Raw genomic sequence first — 27,888 nt, 5'->3', positions numbered from 1 at the left:
ATTCCAAAGCTTGCTACGTTGTTTGAATGCTCTCACCCTTGCCAGCAGGCTTGGCAACATGCAAGAGCCTCCTGGGTGAGCAAGTGAACCCCTCAAGGAGGTGGTACGTGATCCGAGGCAGAGGTGGGCACAGAGCTAGTAGGCTGTCTCTGCCATGTGATGATGGCAACTGACAATACTTTGTGGGTAGCCCAACCCGCCCAGAGCGAGCCTACATGTAAGTAAAGAGCCTTCTGCGCACTAGTGGAGTTGGCACGAGTAGAGTGCCAACATGAAGGAGTACTAGAAACATCCTCCTGTGTCTTTCTTGATGCTACCGTGCTATAGGGATCAGGAAACAAAGGAACCACCGTCTCTGTGTGACACAGGTAGCACACCCTATCCAGGAAAGGGAAGTGCTCTCCCCCAGTTCACAGGAGGTAGGGTTTGCTAATTAAGAGCAGGATTGGTTATTTTCAGAAGTAGAGAAAGATCTTCAAGGCAATCCAAGGGACCCACATACACCACCAGCCTGCTGCTTCTCGTGAGCCCCAGAACAGTTCTACAGGAAGGTCAAGGCATTATCAGATTCATTTTACCAGCATGGAATCAAAGAGGTTCAATCACCAGCCCAGGGTCTTGGGACCAGTCAGTAATACACCTGAGCTAGACCACCGAGTGTCAACAGGCATGGTAATGACTAGAGGCAAAATAGGAAAAAAAAAAAAAATAGCACAGACAGAAGTGTTTGAAATAGAACTTGAGGTTGTTCCTTAAAAGACTGTCAGTATTTAGATAGACGCAGGATGGGAAGCAGGAATGCCGTGCAGTGGGAAACTGTACTAAAGGTATGGAAATCTAACTGCACTTTGCCCTGAGTAGAAAGAACACTGCAGTCAGTGTTAAAAATGTAAAATCCAAACTCCAAGCACAGTGTTACAAAGGTGCCCTTTTTCATGCATCTTGCAGATACTGGAATGTGTTCTCTCCTGTGACCCCAAGCCCTGTAGAGACTTCTCAGATGATTATTCTGCTCCTGCGATTTCAGTTGCCCAAGAAGTCCCGAAGAAGCTGTGCTGGGTAGGTGTGTACATGCCACCCTCACATGGGCACCTGCAGAGACAATGTACTCTGTCAACCAGAATGAGTTAAGCATCTCCCAAGTGAGGTACTACACCAGCGCTGGGGACACCAGCGTGAAGCAGACAGGGCCCTGTCCCCAGTCTGGAGCTCAGTGGAAGAAATAGGCATGGCAACAAGTAAGGGAAGTGAGGCTCTGTAGCCTGAGTGGTGCTTGGCTGACTCTTGCAGAAGCAGTGGGTGATGCCCAGGCAGACTGGGTGGGGGAGCACACCCCCCAGGCAGAGGCATCAGTGTGAACAGAGGCACAGAAGGCTTGGAGCACTGGGGGACCTTGGCACCCCTAGAGGCTCAGTTTGGCAGAAGCAGAGAGAAAGGGGCACAGCCAGGGGGCCAGGCGGCAGCTGATCCTGGAGGGGCCCCGTGTGCTATGCTAAGCAGTCTGGAGTTTTCCAAAGATCATTCCACATGCTCAAGCTGACAGACTAGGAAAGAACACATGCTTTGTGACATTGTGTTGCAGACTCCAAGGAATTTTGAAAGGTCATTTATCCTAGGCTAGCCTAGCAAGACTCCTTTAAGAAGTCCCATCCACCCCCATGATACAGGCCAGACATAGCTTAAAAGCAGCAATCGATCACACATGACTTTCTCACAGAGCCAGCAGACGGCTGAACCCTCTTTTACCTAAGGTATTTTTTTTTTAAATTGTTCTGACTACAGACATACTTTCTATACTACCCACTCTGATGCCCCTCACTTTCCTGGCTTCAGGAATCTGCATCTTCAATCAAATAGCACCCCATTTTCTCCCAATTTTGGCTTTTAGGGTCAACCTATTGCTCTTCCTTGGTCCGACCAACCCCTGGAACTACCTTTCCATGAAGCTCCCTTCCACTCACTACCCTCCCCCTAACACACACACACACCCCTCATAAACAAAATGGATTTTATTTCCCTTACTTAAAAGCTCCAGCCAAAAATCATGTCATCTGTCTTTTACAAAATAATGTTGAAGAAAGAAGTGACACAGCTTTTTTGGTAATTTGTTTCTACATCTAAGACCCTATCCTTTTTTTTTATTATAAATAACCAAGATTCCTTTTGCAATAATTCCAGGACCATTTTTCCACCCAGGGGACAAGACTTGCTTGGCTCTATCCTCTGTACATGAGGCTCTTTATCTAAAGATATTATTAAATATGATTCCCTGATACCATACACATCACTAAAACCTAACCCAAAATGACATTTGGAAGAGTATGAATAAATGCTTCTCACACCAGCCTTTGGAGAGGCTCTACAGTTTAAATAAAATAACAAACACAGTCACAGAGTTAGATTATTAAGTGTGTGATGTTCCCCTCCAAGAGCTCATCACTCACACTTCATTTAAGTCTCTGCTTACGTAGCATCTAACCAGAGAGCCCTTCCTAACATGCCCGAAATAGTGATCCATACCTCCCACCAACACTCCCCATGATCTTCCCTCTCTCAACTTTTTATTTCTTCATGACATCTATCACTACCTGACATTATATCATATATAATGTTTCTGACAGTATATTTTTGATAGTATACATCTGACAGTAATGTACACTCTTTTGTCATTTTTAAAAATTTTGGTCGAATACATGTGATGTAAAATTTACCATCTTAACCATTTCTAGGTGTACAGTTCAGTAGTGTTAAGTATTATATATTCATATACTCTCTCGAATGTTACCTTCAAAACTGAAATTCGGTACTCATGAAATAATTCCTTATTTCCCCCCTTCCACCAACACCAGCAAGTACCATTCTCTTTCTCTAAGAATCTGACTACCCTAGATATTTCATAAGTGGAATCAGAGTATTTGTCTTCTCGTGACTGGCTCATTTCACTCAACATAATGTCCTAAAGGTTCGTATATTATTGATATATAGCCACATGTTTTTAATATAGCAGGAGAGCAAGGACTTTGCCTATTTTATTCATTGCTATATATTCCTAAAGCTTAAACCAATTCCTGGCACATAGTAGGTGCTCAGTAAGTATATGGTAGATGAATAACGTTCCCAATACCTGCCTTTTTTTTTTTTTTTTCTTTTTTTTTTTTTGCGGTATGCGGGCCTCTCACTGTTGTGGCCTCTCCCGTTGCGGAGCACAGGCTCCGGATGCGCAGGCCCAGCGGCCATGGCTCACGGGCCCAGCCGCTCCGCGGCATATGGGATCCTCCCAGACCGGGGCACGAACCCGTATCCCCTGCATCGGCAGGCGGACTCTCAACCACTGCGCCACCAGGGAGGCCCCCAATACCTGCCTTTTAAGGGTGCTTCACAACTTAAATAAAGGCAGTGCTCAACATTATGACATTTACTCAGTATTAGAAGATAATTTTATGAGGCTAAATATATTTTGGAGTAGTTGCACAAGTTCGTAAGCACTCTAACTTGCCCAAATGAAAGGCAACCATTTTCTTAGTATTGTGTTGGCCAATCTTTAAAAAACATAAAACCTGTACAATGTGTTAAGGGGAAACTATATGCACCAGTTCAAAGAGTGACATGTTGCCTTTCACTGGTTTCTGTGCTGGATAAACACCAAGGGATCCAAACAATGATAAGAAGGTGAAGGACTCAGTGTCTGAACTAAGCCGCTCCCCAAAAAGTCTCAATGCTTCTCCCGACTGAGCAGTGATGTTGGTTTATTTAATGCCTCATTGAGAGTGAATTTTCTTCCATCCTTATGAGGAGAACCTACCTAATGAGTGTAGCATCAAGGACGCTTCCATTCCACCCCAAAACACTGTAGTATTGAGTTGGCTTTCTGACATACATGGGGAGATTCCCAGTGTAGGGCAGCAAAGGAACCTCACAATAGGTGAAAGCAGCTAGAGGTTGTCATCATTACCATGGGCTGTTCAGAGCTTATTTAGACTATTAGATCACTAGTTTCCTGCCTAAAAAACTGAGAAACCTTCCCTCTCTCTTTTTCAGAATGATAAATATCAATGTCCCCTTTTCACAGAACTTCTTCAGTAAGTTCTGAAAGAGTAAAAGCCAAATTCCTAAGCTTGAAATTCAAGGTGCTCCACAGCCGTGCCCCAGTCTACCTTCCCAGACTTGCCATCCAGGATGACTGCCTTTCATGCTTTCACCAGTAAATGCAACTCCTCTCAATTTCCACAAACCACCTGTGCCTGCAAGTCTCCATGCCTCATTCAAATGGGTAAATTCTTCCTTCCCTTATCAACTTTACCGATCCCCTCCCATCCATCTTTATTTTGGAACGTATCATTGGGTCAAGTTGCACTGCCCCCATCAGTCTGCCGTCAGACAACCTACTCCTACTGTGAGCCAACATGTTTAGCAGCTGGGGAGAGCACAAAGAACTGAACAGAAAAGTCCCATGCCATCCCTTCTCTCTCAAAGTATTCCTCCTCAGCTAGAAGTGGTATCTCCTCTTCTGAGGTCCTGCTATGAGCTTTCTACCTTAAATGAGGGTTATTTACATACACTCCTCATCTCCTCCTCAAAGCATAAGCTCTTCAAGGGCAGCTTTACGATTTTCTTGTCCTGGAAAATCTAGCACAATGTTGTCTACATAATCACTTAACACATGGTCATAGGAGGCAACACAGGAAGAGAAGAGGTTTTTAGACTCTGGAATAAGAAAACCTGACTTAAAGTCACCTTTGATCAAACCACTAAAGCCTTGGTACTCACATCTATAAAATATGGATACTACCATTTACCTCTCTCAGGGGAAGCAAGCACCAAGTGAAATAACATGGGATCATAGTTTTTAAATTCTCAAATACTTTTTATCAGTATTCAATTGGTGCTAATGGAACATGAGTCCCTCATAACTCCTCAGAGAAAAGCAGCATCACATAAACCAAATGTGTTAGCTTAGCAATTGTGATTGTCTTTAAATCTCTCTCTCTACAAGTAAGATAGGCCAAGCAACAGTATTATTTTATTTGAAATATTCTACTTGTGGCAACAGAGAATTCCTATGTTCTTCTTAATAGAGAAACTTATAACTCTATAAGCAACAACTTAAAAGTCCCAGGAGGTCATCTTCGTTATACCCCCCATGAAATGCAAAGAAGCCATTAAAACTGGGGATATGTTTCCATTTTGTAAAAAGGCAAAGGCAGGAAAGTGCAAGGAGGCAAAGGTCAAAATGCCAAAACAAAAGTAGTATTTAGAGTTTGCTTTACAGAAAATTCCCCTTAATGTAAATATTCTGTTATATCATGTCAGCATCACATTCACAAAAATGAGTTTATCTTAGAATCTCAGAGTACTTCCCTTGGACATCATCTTCATTCAGGCCTCACTTTTAGATCACATTAAGTAGAAGTTAAGGTTATTTCTCCCACTGAATTCCCAGGAAAAGAGAGTACATGCTTCCTTGTCACAAGAAATGCACCTGCCTCTCACATCTGACCAGCCCAGACTCATAGTCACCATAGACCAGAAAGAAAAAACAGGAGCAGCACAAAAAAGGGAGGAAGGAACCTATGTCACCCCTGTGCCTACTAAACCCACCACCTACCTATTATCACCTGCACTGTGTGGATGAGTGACCTGAACCTGGAAAGGACAGTGAGCCAGGTAAGCACCACATCACAATAGGTGAAAGCATCTATGGACATGATGCCAATGGACATGAAGAAGCCAATGGACTTGACCAATGGACATGAAGAAGCCAGCATTCGAACCCAGGGCTATTTGACTCCCGGTTGCTAATTCTCTGTTATACCATCCGGCCTTCCCAGAAAACCCAACTCCCTCAGGTTCTTCCTTTACTTGTCCCTCCTACACATCACAGTCAGACCCCAGAGAGTTAAAGAGGACACAAGGAGACCTGGGCTCTAGTCCCAGCTAACTGAATTGCTGTGTAATGAAGGGAGACTCACTTAAGCCAGTGTACCTCAGTTTCCTTGTCCAAAAAAATGGTAACAATAATATCCATTCTACCTCTTTCAAAATAACTGGACATCACCATGGAAATGTTAAAAATTATTTCTGTTCTTCTGATCATCAAAATGGATTATTTAATTAAGGTGCCTTAACTATGAAATCTATATGGCTTTTCCCTGTATTATTTTGACTCCTTGGGGCAGGGGTCAGCAAACGCTGGCACTGGAGTCAAATTCAGCCCACTGACTGTTTTTGTAATGCAGCCACACCCTTCCTGCACCTACCATCTCTGGCTGTTGTCACGCTACCACACAGGGTTGAGTGCTTGTGACGCACACTGTATGGGCTGCAAAGTCTAAAATATTTACTATCTGGACCCTTAAAGTTTGTCAGTCCCCACCTTTTAGTAGCCTTAAATATCAGAGGCTAAAGAGTAGCTGACAAGTTACAATACATTTTGAATTGTCCTCAAACTACTGTTTTCCATGTAACACATCTTATTTGTCAAAAGATTTAACATATTGTGAATATAGTGAGAAAAAATCAATTAGAAAACCACTTCCTGTAAGTAATAAAATTATACTAAACCAGTAAATCCCCAGAAGATATCTTACATGCCTAAAAATGAATTTTGAAATTCTCTGTATTTCTAGAGAATCATAATCTCTAAATTCTACAAAATTACCATCTTCAGTAAAATAATTTTTAAAACTTGTCTGTCAGATTACCCTATATTTGAATTGAAGTACAGAAGAGAAATAGCTCAGGATATAAATGAAACAATTCCCATGATTTCCAATTTGAAACTAGTCATTACTATGCCCTCTCCCTTTTACTATTATTTTAAAAAATTAAACTACTTTGCCAATCCTTTTGTGGCAGAGTTTTAGTGCCAGTTTTGAGTTTTTTTGGTAAATAGTTGTGTTCCGTTTTGTATTTTGAATAGGCTGTGTGTATCCTGTTCCTAAACATCTGCTCTAATGCCAGAGAGGAAAGTGTGCAGCATGCTTTAACAAGTAGACTTCCTCTGCTTCTCAAAGCCTTCAAATATTTAGTTTTGAAGTGAATACACTGTAAGCCAAAAAATTACCACCCACCCAATTGCTTTGTCATTCCTACTGTAAAGGTTTATGAAAAATGCCAAAAGGAAGAGGAGCAGACATTATCGATGATGATGGAGGAAGAAAAGCAATGAGACTAAGGAAGGCAATCAAGGAAAGTAAAAATGGGAATAAGCCATTTAGCCCGTAATAACCTAATTGGGAATTGCTTTTTCTCTTCCTTGTCTATAGCTCTGTAAAATAGCTGAAAAACAATTTTGCTTATTACTGATAAAAAATCCTAGGATTTTAGAGATGGACTGAATTTTAGACATCACTAAATAGAAGCCATTTATTTTATGGATGAGAAACACTAAGGTCCAGAAATATTAACTGTCTCACCCTGTGGATTAGCTAGTTACTGGCAGGACCAGGACCAGAATCTAGTTTCCTGATCATCAGTTTAACACACTTCCCATTAGACTCAGCTCTCTGTCCTGCTAAAGCATAATGTGCCATTTGGCACCTAACAGTTAAATTCTTTTAAAAAATATGCCTGAAGTACCCCTATCATAGCCAGGAAATTAACAACACCCCTTTAAATAGTATCTATGGGCACATGTTTTTTTCCAAGTATAGACTATGAAGAGCAGTGCTTTGACCTCAAAAGAAACTGGAGTCACAGTAAAACAGGAGGATAATCAAAGAGCTAATAAGGACTTCAAACTGCCTCCTTGTATTTTGTCTCGATGGAAATCAGTTTGAAACAGACACCCCCTGCCACCCCCTAGACACATGCTCTCAAGACTAAACAGCAATATTCCATAAAAAGACCAGATCTAGCCAGTGTTATTATCTGTCTGACATTCGGGTTATTCTTGTGAGTAACTCATAAAGTATCATGGGTGTCTGTGATTATTTGAGTACACATGGCAAACCATAATTGGTCAAAAAATAATAAAAGACATTTTTCTGTGACAAAAATACCATATTGCATGACAACATGGCAGTGTGACAGCATTCAGTGGTCCGCAGTACTTTCTCCATTTCCAAAGTAGTAAAAAAGAAACAAGAATTTAAAAGTAAAAAGCCTTTTTGCAGTGACTACCACAGTTCATATTTAAATTATGAAAGATTAAAAGGCTTTAAGTGCTGACAGTAATCCACCAGCATATCTTCCCCCAAATCCATGTCATATATCAACTTATAATTTAGCCTTTTGATACACAGCAGAAACGTGGCAAAAGATGCAAGTCTGTATCCCTTTCTACAACTGAAATACAGATTTTTGACAATTTTTAGAAACTTTTTAGAACCTGGCTATGTATGACATACAAGTTTAAACTTAATCACTACCATCCCAATTTTATAACATGATTCAAATCTAACATAAATTCTACTTATCACTGAGCAGATAAAATTTGAAATGGATCCCTGCAAGCTGTACATTAGGGTCTCAATCTAAAGCCTCTTGCTTTCTGTCCTACTGATACCTCCCCATCACCACAAGGCTGTACACATGATAAACAATTAGGGGCAATACTCTCCTTGCCATCTCTCTCAGAAACCAAATACCAAGTGAAACATTATTCCGAAAGTAATTTAAAGGACCTCGTGAAAGCAGCCTATGCGTACTCATAGACAGAAACCCATTCAAGCAGAGAGCAGGGTGAATGGAGGGGGTGTCTAAATGCTACGATCTCAAACTCTAGCCGGTAAGGACAGTTAGAACTCACCCACTCGGAAGTTCGTGGCTGTCAGGGTGTCGGCAGCGTGACCGTTCTCACTAATAAGAGTGGTGGTGTTCCCCTTCTCACAGCTGTTCTGACAGCTGCCCTTGGTGCAGGTCACTTTACAGATGCTCGGAGTAAAGACCACCTTGATGCGGCCAGTGTGGTTACTCACTAGGAGTGGAGGCAGGGAGAAAAAGAACAACAAACACATCAGCTTAGTATCCATGAACTTGCCTTGGAAGGTTATAAAAAAAAAAAGGAAAAAGAGAAAGGAAAGGAGGGAGAGGGGGAAAGAGAGAGCCCACAACCCGACAGGTTAAGGAAAGAGGGAAGCCTTTAGTGCTCGCTGCTCTGTATCCAGTGGTGTCTCTGAAACAGGAGTAGGAAGCTTAGCAAACAGAACTCTGGGATGCACTCCAAAACCACATTTGAAGTCGAGTCACTGGAGTGGGATTACTAACCACAATGCTGCACTTTATTCACGGGCAGACAAAGAGCAGTACGGAGGGCACGACAGATGAAAGAGCCAGCCCTGACAGGCAGATGTAATGCACAGAGGTTGGCCGTGCACCTAGTGGTGAATAAACTCTTGTGTCCTCGACTTGCATACTTTCCCTGTTCCTCCACTTATTAAGTCACTATTTGCAGCCCGACCCCTGGAAATGTTTTAGGCATGCAGCATGTCTGAAAACATCTGTCTCAAATCTCCTGGCACTCCCAGCTGAAGTGATCAAATCCTGTGACGCAGCTGCAGGAGCCCAGTGCTTTTTCACAACTCCGGGCACTCCTTCTCCATATAAATTTATGCAACCTATATTTTGTTTTACTGTGAACAGGGTCCATCTAAGAAAGGGAGGCCAAGGCCCCGGGCTAAAGGATTGCCTCGGTTAAAATGCCACCCTGGAGGTCTCACTGCGGCTCCTCACAAGCCACCTAAAGGAGGTATTTCTTTCATTCATACAGCCCTCTTTTAAAAACCAGTTGCTGTCACCTGTTACACAGCAGAGGCAGCACAATATCACATAACGGACACTCATCTTCAAGTCAGATTCTGGGTGGTCATCCTGGCTCAGCCATGCTATGACTCTGGACCTGTCATTTCACCTTTTCTCCAAAACATGAGAGAATTAGAAATGATGTTTTCCAGCCAGTTTTAACTTTCAATGTTTATCAGGGGTCAGCAAGCAACGGCCCTGGGATCAAATCTGGTCCACTGCCTACTTTTGTAAATAAAGTTTTATTGGGACACAGCCACTCGTGCATTTACATACTGTCTACGGATGCTTTTGTGCAGTAACAACAGAGTTGCACAGAGATGGGACGGCCTCGTCCAGGATTGCCACTTGCAGCCAGGCCCCAATATAAACTCAGGCAAAGCACAATACAGAAACCCTATTTTGACATCCACATTTGTGGAATGCCCCCAGGTCCTTCTGCTTCCCAAGAGCCTAGGCAGAAAGCAAAAATGGTAGCAGCAGCTCAAGACAGCGGAAGACACATGATTCATCTTTGAAGCTTTAAGGCTGATTGGAAGCAGTGCCCTTCCTGTGGTCACTGTGTTACTGCAGTAGGCAAAGGAAAGCCTGCCTTTGGGTCAGCCTATCTTCTACCATCCCCTGCCCAACAGAAGAGATTCTCCCCCTTTATATTGCTTTGGTTTGACCAGCATTGTGTTTTCAGAAAATCATCCAAGAAGCCTCTAAAGGCCCACAATAAAATAAACTGTGGTCAAATCTGAGCTTGGAAACAAAAACCTTAACCAAAGGAGACGTTAGAATTTCAAGGTTGGAATGGCACATCAAAGGTTTTCTGACAACTTTTATTTGAACATCGCTAGTGACAGGGAGCTCATTACCCGCTAAGATGGCACATTCTAGTTATGGGCAGTCCCTAACAAGTGCTATTCTTAAGCTGAAGTTATGTCCTCACAGTCAGCTGCACCCATTAATCCTAATTCACCTCCCCACATTCTCACAATCTAATGCCTCTTCCACCTGACAGCCCTTCAGTTCCTCACAGACAGTACCACAGAAGCCAAGAAAGCTGAAGTTACAAGGGACCTGAAGAGATCCACTTGGGTTGGCCCTCTCGCTTAAAAGAAAATGATTCTTCTGGAGCAGAAATACCCTCAGTTCTTTTCAAGTGGTTTTCCAAGACTGTTTCTCATTCACCCGTGGTTCTAATGCAGGAGATCAAGAAACATAGTCTGGGGTGGGAAGATATCCTAGTGGCCAACCAGGTCTTCCAGACCCTTGCAAGACGGCATCCAGAAACTTTTTCCACAAACAGCCAAATAGTAAATATTTTAGAGCTGTAGGCCTAAAGGACTCTGTTGCAACTATTCAACTCTGCTGCGGTAGCAGGAAAGCAGACTGTCAAAATCAGTATGTCAATGAATGAGTGTGGCTATGTCCCAATAAAACTTTATTTAAAGACACAGTTTTCAAACCAGTGCTTTAAATGTTTTCAGGACATTTAAAATTTCTCTAGGACTATACCTCATAAATTTTAAAAACTATAATGGAATGCTGATTCTACAACAGACAAAACTCACCTAGTTTGATTTTTTTTTTTACAGTAGAAGAAAAAAAAAAATCAGCTTACTCTAAGTTGTCAGACCAAGCTTACAAATATCTTGAGAATACTGTGTGTGTGTAAGTGTGTGAAGCCCAAGACAAAAAAGAGACAACATCGTCCCACTTCAAAAGAATATAAACTTCTATTTTTTTTTCTGGCCCTTGGAACAATAATGAAGTTGGAAATGGTGTGCCAACTATTTTGTCTTCTCTGGCATTAACTTTCAGTACCAGCAGCTGCCATGCAGATGCTCATACCATCACCTAAATTATGCTCACTTCAGCGAACTGAGACATCCAAAGAAAGCAAGCCCTTCATCATTATGCCCATGTTACCTCCCAGCTATAGTAGTCACTTTATAGGCACTTGAGATTCTCTGGGCTTATTGTTTTTAAAAAACTTAGTATGTTTCTTTGCCCCAAAAAATTCTTTTTGGCCTGGAATCATCTGTATTTTCAAGAGGCAGAGACAGTTTCATATGACTTAATTCTGATTTTTATAATGTTCACATCTTCTTGGAAGCAGAAAATATATTTTATTTCATATTTCCCCCCTCGTGTTTTATAAGCATTCTGCTATAAAGTAATCTAATTCTAAAAGAGACCCTTATACTCTCAGATGATCCTCTTGTGTCTACAGGAAGCATTTGTAATACTTCTCCATTATTATTAGTTAAGTTTTCCACAATCTCAAAGTCAGCATTGAAAAACTTACCTGTTTGACACTAGATTGTCATCCATAGCTCTGAGAGGACCTCCGTAAACATTAAATGCATTAGATAATATTCTCTCCTGTGTTTGCTCCTTTAAAATCATTTCCATTACTTTAAAATCATTTCCACATTATCTAGGGTATTGTGTAAAGAGTTTAAGTTTTAAAGCACACAAAACTAACATACAGTGCTCTGAGTTTCAAATTCCTCAATGTGACAAGCTGAAGACAATACTACTCATCTCTCAAGAGTTCAGTGGGACTTCAGTGACAGTGGCCTTTCCTACACAGGCCATTTGCTGTTTAAGAGGCATCTTCCTCAAATGCCTTGAATAAATTAATAGCTAAGGACCCCTAGTGCCTTCTGTAAAGTAGGTAACCTAATAAATGTGGAACCAAGTGACTCAAAGGATGACTGTCCAACCCCACAGAGATCGGGGCCCACAGGATGCTGGAGGCCATTCTGGTCCAAGAGCCTTGCTTCACCAGTGATGAGAGTGAAGCCCACGGGTCAAATCAGTGGAAGAAGATCATCCCTAGCTGCACCCATTGGCTGATTAAGAATTACAAATCTGAGAAGCCAAAGTCAGACGAGTCAGGAGTTAACAGGGCAACTGTTGGCACAGTTTTCTTGCTTGGTCCCTCTGACAAAAACATGTGAGTTACCCTGTAGGTAAATCAGCCCCAGAAATGTTAACCAGGCACTTTTAAACTTTGGGTTTTAGAGTCCTTGGCTAGAAACAGATTGCCTGGAGCCACACAGCACCTCCACTGGGCCTCCTAGTCAGTCAGTCAAGACACTCAAAAGTCAACATCCCGTCTGCAGCTTCTGCCAGACCCTGTGTGCATTCATACCTCCAAGAAGAGGTGCTGGCACGTGGGTTAAAACAAACCACAGACGTTCAGACTGAATGTCAAATGGGATGGAAGTGGAGCTGATACCCTCCCCAATATAAAAAGCTTTCATTTCTGCTTCCCAATCATTAACGACAGAGCAAAATTCAAAAATGTGAACACTGTTCTTGACAAATGGACTTCAGCCTAACTGCCGTCTTTCGGTCATTAAACTAGGATGTGACCAAAAGCAAAGGCAGCTAAAGAAATAAATATAACAAGTTCAAGACTCACATCAGAGGTCATGAACAAAGAGTCTCGCCTCTGCATTCAACCAGAGTGCTGCGACAGCACATCAGCATTCATCCAACTTCAACAAGGGGAGGCCAGCCAGCACCAGCCGTATCCTCTGCGAAGGAGAAGCATCCTGCCCTGTTGACTGAGTGGGACTTCGGAGCCAATTCAGTACCCAGGTCACGTGGGTACTGGGCTAACAGCTCATTCTCCCATTTTGCAATCCATTGCCTGCCAGGAGGCCAAGAATTCTTTGAAGGACAAATCATAAACGTATTAAATAATGCTTAGAATAACAAGACTTGATCGTTCAGCTCTCCAGGCTTGCTTAACTCCTCCAGGACTCTTAAAATAATGCCCACAGAATACTCTGTTCCTCCTAAAGGTGCTATGTAAATAGAAATCAGTATCAAATCTATTACTTCATCAGATTGCCCCAGTCATGGAAAATTCTCCAAGAGGGAAGGAAACTCAGAGATCTCTAGTTCTGCTGTGGGCACTTCCTCAGATCAGAATCTAGGGTTACTTTCCAGAACCACCTCTTGTAGTTTTTCCACATAGAACTAACTAAATGAAGAGGTAGAGAAAGAGTTTCTACACAGGTGATATAAAGTAAAACATCTGTGCTTCCTCCTCTTTTCCATGTTCCCTTAATATTCACTGAAGGAAACTGTATCACTTACTCATCTCTTGCAGATACATGTATGATTTCTTTCCTTTTTTATACATGTAAAGAGACAGGCCTATAGTGAGGCAAAGAAGGCGAGTATATTAAATCATTTAATACAAGAATATGTTTCTGGATATATTCTGAGTTTCTTGAAGAATTGCTTATTTCTCAAAAAGCACGTACTAAACATAAGCCATGTTTAGAAATGTAACGACAGTCCCCAAAATATTCATTTGGCAGAAATGCAGCAGATGATTAACTAGTTAACTCTCAAGTATGACTTCACTTATTATTTCATGGAGAAAATAGAAGCTACGAAGCCAGGCCTACCAACTTACCTGGATCTATAGTTGTCCTGCCTTCCTCCCGATGAAGGAGGTGGTTCTACCTAAGGCCAACCCTTCCACTAAAGCAATGCATCCCCTTCCTATCTTGCCGAAAGACTTCCTCCCCATTCATTTCCATCAGCAGGCAAACCCGCTGTACTGTGCCCCATCTGTCGAAAACACCTCTCCTCTCATGGTCCCCATTCCACCCTCTTGCAGCTGCCACTCTATTTCTCAGCTCTCCTTAAAGAAAAGCCCCTCAAAAGAGCTGCCCTACTGGCTGCCTCCACCACCTCCCCTCCCATTCTCTCTTGAACCTGCCACAGCCAAGCTTTTGCTGTCAACCCTTCACCAAAGCTGCCCTTGTGAAGGTCACCACTGGCCCCCATGTTGCCAAAACCAACAGTAAATCCTCTGGCTCCTTATGACTCAAACTTCCAGCCTATTTGACACAGAAGAACCACTCTGCTTTGTGCTCTTTTTTTGTGTGTGTGTGGTACACGGGCCTCTCACTGTTGTGGCCTCTCCCGTTGCGGAGCACAGGATCCGGATGCGCAGGCTCAGCGGCCATGGCTCACGGGCCTAGCTGCTCCGCAGCATGTGGGATCCTCCCGGACCATGGCACGAACCCGTGTCCCCTGCATCGGCAGGCAGACTCTCAACCACTGCGCCACCAGGGAAGCACCGCTACTCTTTCTTTACTTGGCTTCTAGGTTATCCTGTTCTCTCACGGTTCTCTCCTGCCTCGCTGGCCACGGCTCCTCATGACCCTGTCCAGAGGAAGCCCTAGAGCTCAGTCTTTGTAGCCTTTTCCTTTCCATACTGACTTCCCAGATGCTATTATCCTGTCTTATCTCATGGATTTAGATACATCTACAGATTTCTGTATAGAAAATGTTTAACTCTAGCCTGGACCCCCTCGACCTTGTATATTTGTATATGAGTAATGCAGACGTGTGTATTTGTGTGTGTCCAAGAATCCAGCTGTCCAGCTGCTTATGAGACTTTGCTAGGTAGGTGTCTAAGGTCTAGTGGCTGTCCCAAGAAAACATTCAAAATTAAGCTTTGATCCCTCTCTGTATCCACATCCAAACCTGTTCCTTTTCAAGTCTTCCCCCATCTCTGAAAATGGCGAGTCTATTCTTGACCCTTTTTTGGTCATCTGAGACTCAATACAACATGCAAACCCTGTTAACTCTATTTCCAGAGGGGACAACTTTTCACCACCTTCATGGCAAACACTGGTGCAATTCACTATCATCTTCTGTCTGGATTATTTCAACAGTCTCCCAGCTGGACTTCCTGCTTCCAACTTTGCCCTCCTACAGCTTTTTCCCACACGGCATTCGGTGCATCCTTTAATGTATGGCAGTCAGATCATGGCACTCCTCCCTTCAGTGGCTTCCCATCTCATTCAGAATACAAGCCAAAGGCCTCACAAGGGCCTACTGGGTTCTCCACAAGCTGTGAGCTCCCCGACCTTGTCTCTTACACGTGTTCCCAAAGCACTCACTCTGGCCTCCTTGCTATTCCTCACATACTGGGCACATTCCTAACTCAGGGAACCTCCTGTTCCCTCTGCCTAGAATCCTCTTCCCCAGATATACATGGCTTCCTCCCTCACCTTCAAGACTTCACCAGAACGTCACATGATCAGGAGGTTTTTCCCGACTACCTGGCATAAAACTGCAACATCCCACACACATTGATTCCCTGTGTCCTGTTTTACGTTTCCTATTTATAAGTACACTTTATAGATTTAGCATTGGATTACTGTCATAAAAACACAGGCTCCATGAGGGCGGGAATGTGTCTGGTCACTACTAAATACTCAACATGTGTCTCATAGCAAGTGCTCAAGAAATATCGAATGAATGAATAAACTTCACTGACAGAGAGCTAAAGAAATAATATTTATCTAAGGGATAACTGTCAGTAATTTTTTAAAAAAATAAAGAACACTTCTATGAAACCTTTAGCCTCAAAACATTTATTTTATGCTATATTTGTCAGAGAGAAATGTTTTAGTCCCTGCAATCATTACAAAACATTTTTCCCTAAAATCATTAAAACATTACCAAAAAATGGCCAATGATATAAAGTAAAAATTTTCAATTAAACATGCCAATGACAGAATAACTGAATAAACAGGAAACAAATTTCTCAAGCACTTTTTCAAAAGAAAAACAGACAATTACTTGCTCCCAAAATTCCACAATGTATTATGTAAAAATCAAATTGACACATAAGGGAAAACTTCCACTAATTTTATAAATAAAATTGATGATGATGTCTAAGGATTTTGGTTTTTTAATATATTTCTGATTTACTTAGTATTCATTCCCTTTGTTAGGCTAAGAACAGCTAGGAAATTAAAAACACTACTACCCAGATTCTTCGAGTCTGATGTGAATTGCCACTAAGCCATAAGATCCACCCAAAAAGAGAACTTTGGTTCCCAGCTCAGGGAGATTGGGAGAGAGACTATCCAGAAGTCCAGAAATAAAGATGGCAGATTTCATCCCAAATTTCCACTTATTTTAGGAGTTGGGTCTCATTTCCCATTTCACTAATTTAATCTTTGTTTTAGCCTGACTCGAGATTTAAGGACTAAGATTTTCACCTAGAATTGCACGTTTTCTCAACTTCAACCTTGCCCTGCCAGCCAGACTCCACTACCCCAGTAGGACTTTAAAAAGCACACCTTGAGACTATGGGATTGTTTTAATCTTTCCTTTTTCTCCCTGGAGTTTTCTCTCTTTAAATACCAAACCTAAGTTCTCTTCTCTAGAAATATAATAAAAGGTCCTATTTTTATCCCTGGAACAAAATCAAATACGTTTCAAGGTATAATATATTTTACAGTCAAAAGAAGCTAACTTTTACCCAATAAGTAGTTTACTCACCCAGCAGGATCTGACCCAGTATATTTGGGGAAAGAAAATATAGTTGGTAATAAAAGTAGAGAACTAGCAAAACAAACGGGTGACTTTCTGACATTTTCATTTTCTGACCTTTTCTGTAAAATATTTTCCTTTAACATCATAGACCCTGAGGGGATTCAACCGACCAGGCATACTTCATGGGGTACCCTCCTCAGTTCTGGTGTCCTACAACTGCAGCAGGCCACCGTCCCGTGGTGTTTTCTTCAACATGACTTTAAAAGCCCCCATCTAGAGCATGTGAAAATCTCTCCTCTGCTCATTCTTACTACCAGAGAGCCAGCCTCTCCAGAATGAACAGTGGTATTTGAGATGCTGTGATTGCAGAGTTGAAGAAACACAAGACTTAATGTGTTTTGTGTTTAAAAGTAATAAAGAATAATGGGAGGGAGCACAATATACTTTAAAAGTGATAAAGTAATAACTTTAAAAGTAATAAAGAATAACAGGAGCGAGCACAATACACCCACTTTCTCAATTCTGAATTGAGAGTGTAATTCATGGCCTGGATCTAGAATCCTGACAATTGTGGCAAGCACACTTGGCGAGGGTTAAATAAGTTTGCCCAGGGATTTTTAGAGGAGTTTTTTGGCATCATGGTTCAAGATGTTACTCTAAGAGTTCATCTCTCAAGGGATAAATACCATTGAAAAGATGCACTTTTTCACGTGAAAAGTCTCCACTTCCCTCAAAGAACCTATATCAGCGTTCACCGCAGCGTAACTCTAGCTTCCACACTGTGGCCAGGGCAGCAGAAGAGGCTTAAGAGAAGGACTTCACCACTGTCTCTGAATCAAAAGAACAAGTTGCAGGGCAGTAAACACTCCCCTGTCTTCCATCTCTAACACTCATTCAATCTGGCCGGTTTGTGTGGGTTCCTTACAGAAGCAGTGGGCTACACACGCTTCACATGATTCGAATTTTCTATCCCTTAATTTTAGAACAGAATTAGGTTTTATTTATCCCCACATTTGTTGTTTTTCCAAAAAGAAGTCAATGGAGGCACTTGTTATCAGTCTATCACTCACCATTTCCATAAATAACATGTTTGCTTGCACATGGAGAAGCAAATCTGACTAAAATGATCCATATCTACTGGGCTGCGTGTGTACCAAGGAACAAATTTCATGACTTACTCACAAGCTTCATAGAGTAGGGGCCATTCCCCATGAGGGTCCCCAATTATCTCTACTATGTACTTGGAGAAATAGGATTCCATTTAGTCTATGTAGTTGTTAAAACAAATATTTCCAACAAAATCAAACTCCTTCAAAGGAAATGAAGACTCTTTCCCACCTACATCCAATCTAGCCTCAACTTCAGCAACCACACATACAGCCAGGGAATCAGCCGGGCAGAACTGCCCAACGATCCTCACTCACACGCCTGCTTCTTTCTCACAGTTTCCTCCCTGCCACCCCCCACCCCCCACCCCAGAAAACCTTTCCTCCTTTCTCTCCACCTTTCATCCCTTCACTCCCATCCACGATTCTCACCAACCTAGGCACGACCATACATTCCACTTTTTCTTGGCTCTTTGCACATACTTCTATTTATGTATGTTTCTCTCCTCCAACATTCCCTTGGCCTCAATCAAGCCAAAGAAAACAGTTTGTATTCTCATCCTCCTTTGCTATTTTTAACACACATCCCACCTGGTGATTCTCCCTTTTTGGGAATGGGAAAGAGTATGTGGCAAGAGGGGAGTGACATGGGAAAGAACACAGTGGGAGGAAATGGACTCAGGCCGGGAATACAGGGGAAGACAGACAAAGCAAAGGGCAGAGAAGCGACTTTAACTCCAACAGCTAATACCTGGAAGTCACAAAAACATTAACGGAGTTGAATGCCACCAATGTTCTACTATTTCCACAAGGGGCTTGGAAATTTCCCTCTTATATTAAAGGCAGACACAAGGAAGAAAACGACCTGTTACACTTTACAAAACCTAAATTTGCTTGAAAGAAAAAGTCAAAAGACAGGATAGAGAGGGAAACCAAAACCTACTGTGCCCTGGACAGGCATTCTGAGTTACTGGAGCTGCCAGGCCAGGAGGAGATACAGTGATGTGCCTCTGAGAGATCCCAATTCTTTTGTGTAGGTAATGAAAACCCAGTACAAACAAAATATTAGAAATTTGAATGCCTTTTATTTTGAGAAGCACTAAGGAAGCTGAACATAGGAATATTTGTGCAACTATCAAAACTCCTCTAAAGTTTGATGGATTCAATTGAAAGAAAAAACTGTTGAAGCCATTAGTTATATAGAAGAAAACTGGCATTTTTTAAATCTCTAAAGTAATTTAGAATTATAGAATCAGGGATCTCCATGCTTGCAGAACACCAATTCTGTCAGTTCTTTTTTCCCCAGCACAAATTTCTCCCTGGCTCAGTTTTTAAATGACTCCATCAAATGGCCCCAGCTACTCTCCCCAAGGGATTACTGCCAAATTCAATAGATCTCACCATTAGGCAAGATTTCAGTCTAAATATCGCTTTTCTCAAAGTCGTCATACTATATCTAAATATGGTCCAGTATCATGTCATAAATAAAATTGAAAAATGATTAGTTGCCAATAAAAAATGAATTACTGATGTGTAATTACACATTTTAAGTTTTTCAGCTGTCAGCTAATTCTTTTTAGGTTACTCATTTTCAACTTTTCCCTTTTGACTCTCATCAAGTTAATGTCTCTCCTGTTGAACACTGACGGTTTAAAAATGTGTCCACAAATTCTTTGCTATGTCTTTCTTCAAGAGATGATGGCCAATTCCCCTCCCCTTGAGCCTGGACTGGTCTTAGCGACTCCTGTCTAAAGAACAGAATAAAGCAGGGTGATAGTTTGTGACTTCAGAGCCTAGATCATAAAAGGCATTGCACTGCAGTTCCCATCCTGCTCTCTTTCCTGGATCACTCATTCTGAGGGAAGCCAGCTCCCATGCTGTGAGAATACTTGAGGCGTCTATGGAGAGGCCCACGCAACAAAGAACTGAAGCTTCCTGCCAGTTACCATGTGATTGAGCAATCCTGGAAGCAGATCTTCCAGCCCCAGGCAAGCCTTCAGATGACTGCTGCCCTTGCCTGATACCCTGATGGAAACTTCATAAAAGAACCTAAGCCAGAACCAACCAGCTAAGGTAATTCCCAATCCCTGACCCACAGAAACTGTAAGATATTGCTTGTTGCTTTAAACCACTAAAGTTGGGAATGCTCGGTTACATGGCAATAGATAATATAAACACACACACTCTTCTTCTCCACTTTATTTTCTGCCTAGATTCTGAGAACATAGAAATAGTATATATGGGCCTTTCTAAATGCACAGAGCACTGTCTGCGTGACTGACGGACTCATGAAACATGTACTGGGCGCTTACTAAGCTCCAATACACACCACGGCCATGTAAGTTACACTCATAGCCATTTCACAGACTAGGAGACTACAGAGACATTCGTCAGAAACTTGACCAAGGTCATTTTGTTAGGAAAGGGTGGAAGCTGGGAGTTCAGTGCAAGCCCTGCTCTTTCCTCAAAACCCCAGTGCCTCTCCCACACTTTTAATGAGCAGTACTATGAAAATTACACGACACGAGGCACTTGGAAAGGTTGGGATGAAGGAGAAAAATGAAGATGGAGCACATATGGGAAGGTCAGGATGAAGGAGGGAAATTAACAGAGATGGAGCACAGACTACGTATCTGGCAGCATGTTAGGTGTCACATGCCATCTCACTTCATTCTTACAACAAACAGTCTTATGGAATAAGTGTTAAGAGTTTTATTTGTCCAAGAAACGGACAGAGGTTCAACAAGATGGGATACAATAAAACCACTCTCTGGCTCTACCCTCCCAATCCTGCAATCAAGAGTAGAACAAAGACATGCAGAATAAAGCCATCCAACCCATTACCTCACAAGGCTGTGGCAGGGGCCATATGAAATAATTTGTATGAATATGATTCATAAGCTGTTAAATACGCAAATTCAAGAGGTTATCATTTCATGCAGTCAGCTCTTAGAGGAAAAACTCAAATGAGCAGCAATACTTACTCCAAGATAAATTACAGAGCAAAACACACAAGAGCTTCTAAATATGGGAAAATTTCACCTCGAAATGTTTGCTTTTATGATCATAATTACTACTAAAAACTCTAGAAGAAAGTAAAATTCTACTGTGGACTTTGGTCCTTACACAATTTCCAGGTAAGATCTGATTGCTTCATTTTGTTTGAAAGCTATCAAAATGGATCTCAAACGGCAATAGGAACCCACTGATTAGAAAGGTTTATTTTGCATTTGGATTATTTTTGTTAAAAAAATTCTTCCCAGAAGCTCTATATTCAGATAATTTTTTAAATGTGTCATGGTCATTAAAGTCCTACATATAATAAAGTTGACAAAATTTTTAAATATAGTCAAATTTTGACTTTGGACTCCCCTGAAAGTAACTTACACGAAGAGCTAAAGTAGCAATCTTTTCAATGAACAAGTTTTGTTTTGGCAATTTATACCTTGTTATATTTTTGCTTCCTAACAAATACACGCATAACACGTAGGGTAACAGTTTAAACACTCAAACAATGTTCTAATGGGCTTCCCTGGTGGCGCAGTGGTTAAGAATCCACCTGCCAAGGAAGGGGACATGGGTTCAAGCCCTGGTCTGGGAAGATCCCACATGCCGCGGAGCAACAAAGCCCGTGTGCCACAACTACTGAGCCTGCACTCTAGAGCCCGCGAGCCACAGCTACCGAGCCCATGTGCCACAACAACTGAAGCCTGCGCGCCTAGAGCCCACGCTCTGCGACAAGAGAAGCCACTGCAATGAGAGGCCCGTGCACCGCAACTAAAGAAAGCCCGTGTGCAGCAACAAAGACCCAGTGCAGCCAAAAATTAAATAAATAAACTTATTTCAAAAACAGAATAATAGGGCTTCCCTGGTGGCGCAGTGGTTGAGAGTCCGCCTGCCGATGCAGGGGACGCGGGTTCGTGCCCCAGTCCGGGAAGATCCCACATGCCACGGAGCGGCTGGGCCCATGAGCCATGGCCGCTGAGCCTGCGCGTCTGGAGCCTGTGCTCTGCAATGGGAGAGGCCACAACAGTGAGAGGCCCGCGTACCGCAAAAAAAAAAAAAAAAAAAAAAAAAAAAAAAAAAAAGAATAATAATGTACTAATATTACAATGTAACATATTGAATTAATGCATATGCAGCAGTTAGCACTGTGGCTGGCATATGGTAAGTGCTAAATAGATGAGGAGAAAGGCCAGGATTGAATCCACAGTGTCTTTGGAGAATATAAATGAGCCTATGTCCAAATTTCCTGATCTTCAGAGACATGAATATAATTTACAACACCAAGAGCAGGTTTTTAAAATATGTATTGTATGTTCTTGAGGTATATTAAGGTGTGGTTTGGAAACTGGGATCTCTGACAAGAAACATTATGAATCACTTTCTCTGCTAAGGGTATTTTTTAAACTCCTTTAAAAAGAGGCCTCTAACTTCGCTATATTTCCAGGTTCAAGACATGGCAGAGAATGTCTGCTATGAATTTATACACACTCCCCGCCCCCCGCTTTGTGGTTGCCTGAAAACCCATACCAAAAATAATGATGAACGAATAAAAGGTATAATGGGATTTCGGAAGTGTTACTGAAAGTATTCCTATCCGCACTCACTAACAAACTCTAACTGGACGCTCTCCATTCCATATGAGCAAGAATCCCTGAGACCCAAGCATGCTTCTGTTAAAAATCCTAACGGCTCCTCAGACATAAATGTGGTAACACATCAGGTCCTACTGAAACCAGGCCAGGCAGAACAATTCTTTAGGTGTTTCAGTAGTCTTGAGGAAATGACAGAACTGACCCATCCACTCCTCTATGCATCACAAGCCCACCCCAGTGTTTGATGCTCTGAGATGTCACGACAGGCAGCTGTTAGAGGGAAGGGTACAAATAGAACATGTGTTAGCCAGAGTCTCTGTCCACAGCACAATGTGAGGGGTGCATGTTATCTGGAGTGATGGAATGGTAAAGCTGTGTGAAGCAATAAGGGAGATAAGCCCCAAGAAGATCCAGGGACAGCCAGCCCTCATGGAGACTAGGGCACATTTCAGTAACTGCAAGGATGATGCTGAGAATCCACAGTACTTGTGGCACCCCGTTATATGTTGCCCTGTCCCCAGTGCTTTTCAGAAAAGGCTGATGAACTTCAGTCTTATATACAAAATTAATGAGACAGAAAGCTTCTCTCTGGCTGCTTCTGCTGGTGTTTCACTTTGGTAACAGTTGCGTACTGCTTAGCTCTAACTTACAAACACCTTAAGAGAGATTCTGATTCATTTCATCAGTATCATCCCTGCTGGGGAAAGAGGGATCCTGAGATGCACCTGTAGCCGTTAAATGGTGATCATTAAAACAAGCAGCGCAGCTGCCTGGTGCGTGGGGTTCCAGACCTTGTTAAAGGAGAGTGCTCAATCCCACATAAGAAGCCCAGAGGCCATCAACCAAAAGAAACTATGACTAACACCCTCTCACCTGCACTATGATGCTTGCTTGCTTTCAGCAAAGCTTTCCAAATCTGTTTCTAGGATACAGGGTTTTAAAATATCTATGATTTTTTTTTTCAAGAGCAACCACTGCCTACCTAAAATGTTTTCATTTAGTTAAACTGGTACCTTGAGAGAAACTTGTGAAGCACAGTTAGGGCTACAAGAAAACTTCTTTTTTTTTTTTTTTTTGCGGTACGCGGGCCTCTCACTGTTGTGGCCTCTCCCGTTGCGGAGCACAGGCTCCGGACGCGCAGGCTCAGTGGCCATGGCTCACGGGCCCAGCGGCTCTGCGGCACGTGGGATCTTCCCGGACTGGGGCACGAACCCGTGTTCCCTGCATCGGCAGGCGGACTCTCAACCACTGCGCCACCAGGGAAGCCCCAAGAAAACTTCTTTAATGGATACTTGCTATATGGATACTATATGGAGCTCCAAAAAAGTAAATTTTTAAATAATACACATTTATGTATTTGATTGAATATATTTGTGTGTTTATGTGTATATACACATATTTCATTATTTAAAGTTTGCCTGCCAGAAGAATTACTCACATAAAACCATGTTGCAATTACCTCCTAGGAAGAAAGGTTTTCCTCCTCCTCCCGCCATGTATTAATTTCTACTACCTTTGTATGCGAGGAGAAAGGGAGACCAAGGACAGCTGGCTTTCAGCTTAAGGATAATTTCATAAGACGCTCATACTAAGTCAATATTGAAAAATAATGCACAACTAAAATTGTAGATAACCACAACACAAAAACTTCTTTAAGAAATGTCATACAGGGCCTCCCTGGTGGCGCAGTGGTTAAGAGTCCGCCTGCCGATGCAGGGGACACGGGTTCGTGCCCTGGTCTGGGAGGATCCCATATGCCGTGGAGCGGCTGGGCCCGTGAGCCATGGCCGCTGGGCCTGCACATCCGGAGCCTGTGCTCCGCAACGGGAGAGGCCACAACAGTGAGAGGCCCGCGTACCGCAAAAAAAGAAAAAAAAAAAAAAAAAAAAAAAAAGAAATGTCATACAAAAACACAAAGAAGGTACTGAGGTCTTTACCTCCACAAAGTGGGTACAGATTCACCACAAGGCCATCATTTTCAATGCTAAGAGGACCTTTCTATAAGGAGACTGACCCACAAGAAGACAAAGCATTCTACTTTAATTCCTTTTATAACATCTCATAAGTAGAACTTTTGTATCAAAAGTATCATTTCAACTCTAATGATGATTAATTTTCTAGAAGCTATTTTCCCATTTAGAAGAAAAATCAAGTCAAGCCCTCAGTTTCTGGTAAATAAATCCTAAGGCTGAGTAGGCACCATCTTTTTTCAAATTCAAGTTTTCTCCTACCAAAACGTTGCATTGTAGTTTCCCTCAGGCAAACTGTAAATTCATGTGTTTTATTTTTCCTTAGAAATATCACAGTTTGGTCACAGAATATTATGGAGCCACACAGTGTTTCTCAATATCTTGAACTCAGTCTCAACACCCAGAAATATCCTTGGATTGGTTTGTTATGAAATCTTGGGCCCTTTGGGTTTAAAAGCCTCTTTCTCTGGCACGGAAAGCTGCCCACTGGGGAATTTAGGTTACATAATCCTCTCACTCTAGGTTTTCCTCCACTGTTTTCACATTGTTGGATAAGCTTCTTGGCAGTGTTTATAATCAATCCATGCCTACCACTGCCCAGCTATCTTGAACTGTGCGTGAGTAACCAGGCGATGAGAAGTTCACATCCACATACCTTCCGGGGTATGACCAAACAACCCCTGGATAAAATAAACCACCTGCCCTCGCCCCTCCAACTGAGGCACGGCGGCCACAGCCAAGACCACACATGGAACAACTTCTATAATAGGTAATACTCTGTCCTTCAAAGGAACCTGAATTCTTAAGGACATCAACTCAGCAAAACCCTGGTGTTCACCCACATTCACCAGAATGCTTTCTCAAGCATTTTTTAATACCCAGTATGCTGATGCTTTGCTGTCTAGGCTCTTAAGGCCAACAAGGATTTTACCAGAAATTATTGAAGACTGGGTGATTTTCTTCTGGCCATCTTAGTGCTAAGATCCACATTGCCACATGGCTGGGAAACTGGCTCAATGTTCCTGATTCCCAAACAACACTGTGTGGGGATGACCCAGCAGCTCCAGGAGCTTGCTGATTTTACAAGGGAAAAGGCACAGAGCTTTACTACCAACCCTTCTTCCAGGCAGTATGTTTTCACACCTAGTATCCTTTTTAAATGTTAAATCGTTTGTTAGTTTGCATCAGCTTCCTGTAAGATCATTTCTGGCTGGTACAGCTTCCACTGTCACTTCGTACTTGTTGTATTGGTGTGGGGCCATTCCTTCGAGACACACTTACCTGCACATGACAAGCTAAGGGTAGTCTCCATGCAGGGAAGGATTTCGAGTGCTGAAGAATATTAAGTCTACGGAATTCTCCTTCCTCCCAAGTGCCCAGTGTGTCCGTCTGCAAAGCTTTGCCCTAGTGGGGCTCCCAAGCAATCAGGAACTAACAGAGAGAGCATCTCAGAGAACTGGGATTTGCCAGCACACTTGATTTCCCCCTCCCTTTTCTCTCCTCACACGATCTTCCTATCACTCACATCTTAAACTTCAACACCCAAATGAGGTGAGGGTGGTTCTCAGGACCAGACTCTTCCTCACCCGCATTTTCAAACTGTTCTTCCTCTGGAGGTATCCCTATTGCAAATTCATCCTGCACTTAAGAATCTGGTTCCAATTCTTCTCATCTGCACTTATTACATCTACATTTGCCTTCATCTAGTTGCCACTCCACGGCTTCTCCCATTTTTTGGCAAAGGCCCAGTAAGTGGAGGATGAATGTGGTCTTCCTTAAAGCCAACTTCCATCTATGGTGGGTGCTCTGAACTACACCACAGACTCCCTCCCTGTGAAGATTCTGTAACTAGCACTGTGCATCCGAGCCTCTAATGAGTATTCCTGCCCACCTACTTGAAATGGCTGGCATAAGCACAACAGCCTAAGCCAAATACTGCCTGCCTATCCTTTAAACTTCAGATTTGTTTTGCTAAAGCAAAAATCTTGGATGTGTCCTCTAACCTTCTGCAGAACTACTCTCTTCTCTCAGGGCAACCAGGAAGATGCAGTTTTAATGGTAACATCTTCGCTCTATCGGTCTGCAACCACAGAAAATCTGCACTCCAGACACATGAACTTTTTTTCCCGGGGAGATATAACACTTGTCATCAAACCCTGAGATACTTTCATGCCTTATGCTTCTTGGTGGCAGTGTGAACACAGACTGAAGGCTAATGCTAGCACATTCAACCATAGTGTGGCTAAAAGAGGAAGGCTCGTGTGCCCAAAGGGCCCGCGCTCTTCAGAGTATGGGAACATGGACTGCGGTCAGGCCAGAACTGGGCTGCAGGGATTTGGGCAGCAAAGTTGCTCAATGGACTCTTTGCCTCCCACTCAGACCTAAGACCTGCTGAGGAGGGCTGTTGTATCTTCAAATGGGGGAGCCAGGAATTCCAGTCAGCCCGTGACTCATGTGGGGGAGTGAGGGTGGGAGCAGAAGCTGAGTCGACTGGCCTGTTGCAAGGAATGGGAGGGGTCAGCACAGACCACAGGATCCAGGGCTAAGATGTTTCCTGAGGTCCCAGTGCAGGCATGATAAGGTTTTCTTCTGTCAGAAGCAGCCTAATGGGGCTGTGTATGTGTTTCCTGCACCACTATGGGTGTTTACCTAAGCAGAAAGCTTAAGTTTAACAATTTAAGTAAAAATTAAATGTGGGCTTCTCCTAACTTTTTATAACTGAAAAGTATCATATTTTCTCAATGACAATAATCAATCACTCTCTCATGTCTCTGAGCACATCGGGAGATAAATTAGCAACTCCTTTAAGAATCTGATTTGTATCAATTTTAGAAACTTTAGAAAGGTAGTATATAAAAGATGGTGTCTGCCTTTCTTGAAATCTAAGATTTTGGCTTTGTTGAATCTGAAGTAAGATTTCAATAGACAACTTTAAAATATAATTAACCTTTTTAAAAGCTAAGTCCACCTTGAGAAGAAAACCACTGGAATTAGCAAGGAGAAATCCAATTATAAAAGTTTACATTTCTAAAAATTTCCAATTAAACTGAGGTAATAGAAAAAAAAAGTGGAGCAGGTGAATATTCAAATCAGAGATTCTCCAATTTCTTAGCTCTAGGACTCTTTGCATAATGCTGCAAATCAGTAGTCTAGGGA

The 27,888-nt window shown here is 42.4% G+C and overlaps 1 protein-coding gene across 7 annotated transcripts in view; it reads right to left on the bottom strand.

Moving 5' to 3' along the window:
- Positions 1 to 27,888, bottom strand: part of LTBP1 (latent transforming growth factor beta binding protein 1) — a 429,217-nt gene that overhangs the window by 246,921 nt on the left and 154,408 nt on the right. For 3 of the 7 annotated variants that reach the window (XM_082641886.1, XM_082641887.1, XM_082641888.1), the window contains exon 5: positions 8,750 to 8,917. The exons of 1 other annotated variant lie outside the window; for it this stretch is intronic. In XM_082641886.1, coding sequence (XP_082498012.1) covers positions 8,750 to 8,917 — 168 coding nt within the window. Of the gene's footprint in view, positions 1 to 8,749; positions 9,133 to 27,888 lie in introns of those variants that run through there. 3 more of the 7 variants (XM_082641890.1, XM_082641891.1, XM_082641892.1) reach the window with 1 other exon arrangement.

The sequence above is a fragment of the Mesoplodon mirus genome (genome assembly GCF_964341445.2).
Source record: "Mesoplodon mirus genome assembly, chromosome: 14".
Taxonomy (NCBI): domain Eukaryota; kingdom Metazoa; phylum Chordata; class Mammalia; order Artiodactyla; family Ziphiidae; genus Mesoplodon; species Mesoplodon mirus.
Note: the sequence above shows the minus strand (reverse complement) of the source record. Positions and strands in the feature narration are given on the sequence as shown.